Source organism: Nannospalax galili, unplaced genomic scaffold (assembly GCF_000622305.1).
Source record: "Nannospalax galili isolate Female #2095 unplaced genomic scaffold, S.galili_v1.0 scaffold311, whole genome shotgun sequence".
Lineage (NCBI taxonomy): Eukaryota > Metazoa > Chordata > Mammalia > Rodentia > Spalacidae > Nannospalax > Nannospalax galili.
This window is the reverse complement of record NW_008330298.1, coordinates 4,384,605-4,387,053: the sequence shown is the minus strand read 5'-3', so window position 1 is coordinate 4,387,053 and position 2,449 is coordinate 4,384,605. Positions and strand designations below refer to the sequence as shown.

General features: G+C 41.8%; 1 protein-coding gene across 4 annotated transcripts in view; it reads left to right on the top strand.

Moving 5' to 3' along the window:
• The window catches only part of Upf3b (UPF3B regulator of nonsense mediated mRNA decay), a 20,454-nt gene that overhangs the window by 12,141 nt on the left and 5,864 nt on the right, over positions 1 to 2,449 (top strand). For all 4 annotated transcript variants that reach the window (XR_607645.3, XM_008844107.3, XM_008844116.3 and 1 more), the window contains one exon: positions 748 to 1,048. Coding sequence is in view for 3 of the 4 variants with exons in the window: in XM_008844107.3 (XP_008842329.1) it covers positions 748 to 1,048 (301 nt within the window). In the remaining variant the exon portion in view is untranslated. The remainder of the gene's footprint in view (positions 1 to 747; positions 1,049 to 2,449) is intronic.

Sequence of the window (2,449 nt, the reverse complement as noted above, 5' to 3'; positions counted from 1 at the left end):
AATAAATAAATAAATAAATAAATAAATAAATAAATAAATAAATAAAGCACAGTAAGACTTGCCTATTAAATAAATAAACAAATAAGTAAATAAGTAAATAAATAGCTTTATGCAGGGCAGAGGGAGGATGAGGAAAGGTTTCAATATTCTAGCATCTTTCATCAGGTAAATGACTTTCAGCTTTTCTTGTTTTCTAAAATACTGGTACTGTTACTCTGCTCTAAAAGTGCACCCTCGTTACAATGGCCAAGTTAGAATCACAGCATTCCTGCATTTGCAGTTCCTTGACACTTGAGCATTCAGTCTTGTCTTATTTGTTTATCAGACTGGGACTCATGTATCCCAGGCTGGCTTTGAAATAGCAGAAGATGACCTTGGATTTCTGATCCTGCTGCCTCCATCCCCCATGTGTCTCCAAGCTTCATACCCAACCCTCACTGTACAATTTTTCTTTTTTTTTTTTTTTTTTTTTTGAGACAGGGTTTCTCTGTAGCCCTAGCTGGCCTGGAACTCACTATGTAGACCAGGCTGGCCTTGAATTCACAGAGATCCTCCTACCTCTGCCTCCCCAGTGCTAGTATTAAAGGCATGTGCCACCACGCCTGGCTGCAATTTTTATTTTCTTACTTTTTACGTGTGTGCACACGCACGTACAATGCAGGGAACCAAACCCTCGGCTTCATGCATCATTTGGTAAAGCACTTTGTCAACTAAGCTATGTCTGCAGCTCTGTTGTTTTTCACACAGGCTTGAAGATGAGATTATCAGAGAATACAGGGAGAGGGACCGGGATTATGAACGAGACCAGGAGCGCATACTCCGGGAAAGAGAGAGGCTGAGGCGCCAAGAGGAGGAACGCCGGAGGCAGCAGCAGAAGGAGCGCTATGAGAAAGAGAAAGCCTTTAAAAGAAAGGAAGAAGAACTAAAGAGAGAGAGAGAAGGAATCCGAGATAAAGGAAAGAGGAACGAAATTACAGAATCAATAAGCACCTTAGAAAGAACTGAAAAGAAAGACGACGCGATGAAGAGAGATCGCATAAGAAACAAGGTGCTTCTTTTCATTAAAAACTTGTTCATTTTCAGGAGGATTTTTTTTCCTCCTCTTGTAAGTGTAAACGTGAAGGAAGGGTTAGTACACTGTTTGCTACAGAATCAATTCTCCCCTCATCCCAGGGCCTTGCAAACTCTCTACCTCTGAATTTCATTCCCAGCCCTCATTGTACAATTTTTGTCCTTTTTTTACATTTGTGTGTGTAGTGTGTGCATGTGTTGGTGAATGCATGTCATGAAGCATATATTGAAGTCAGCAGACAACATGCAAAAGTTGGTCCCGCCTTTCACTGTTTGGGTCTAGGGGATTAAACTCAGGTTGTCAGGCTTGGCAGCAAGCTCCTTTACCCAGTGAGCCATCTCACCAGCCCCCTTATTCTAGAAGTCTTACAGGGATCTTATAATTAACTATAAGGGGTTTTTAAACTTACCTGGGTTTTTTTTAATTTTTAATTTTATGTGTATGAATGTACTGCCTGCATGTATGTGAGTGCACCTGTGTCGTGCAATGCTGTGGAGGTCAGAAGAGGGTTTTGGATTCCCCTGGAACTGGAGTTAAGGACAGTTCGTAGCCACCATGTGGGTGCTGGGAATCGAACCTGGGTCCTCTGCAAGAGCAGTCAGTGCTCTTAACCTCTGTCATTTCTCCAGCCCCCACTTACCTGGGGTTTTATTAATTAATTAATTTCAAGCAGTGACAAAATAAAATAATGAACCCCATATAACTGTTACCCAACTTCAACAGTTACCGGTTTGTCTCCAACCTCCTGTCTATCTACTGCTACTGAATATTTTTTGTATTTATTATTTTTATTTTATGTATATGTGTATATTGCCTGCATGTATGTAAGTGCACCCGTGTTGTGCAATGCCCGCGGACCACCAAAGAGGCTGTCAGAGCCCCTAGAACTGGAGTTGCAGACAGTTGTTAGTTGCCACGTGGGTGCTGGGAATCGAACGCGGGTCTTCTGCAAGAACAGTCAGTGTTCTTAACCATTGAGCCATCTCTCCAGCCCCTCTACTGAATTATTTTTAAGCAAATCTTGGACAAATAAGTTCTTCCTCAGAGACTTCAAATTGGATAAACACTTTTTTTCCTTTCCGTGGTTTGCTTTCTTCTTTTTAGTTTCTTGTTAGCTTTGTTTTTTTTAAAAAAAAATTATTATTTTTATTTTTATGTGTATGAGTGTATTGCCTGCATGTATGTGAGTGCACCCATGTCGTGCAATGCCGCGGAGGTCAAAAGAGGGCTTCGGGTTTGCCTGGAACTGGAGTTAAGGACGGTTTGTAGCCGCATGTGGGTGCTGGGAATTGAACCTGGGTCCTCTGCAAGAGCAGTCAGTGCTCTTAACCACTGAGCCATCTCTCCAGCCCCTTGTTAGGTTTTTTTAAAGACTTA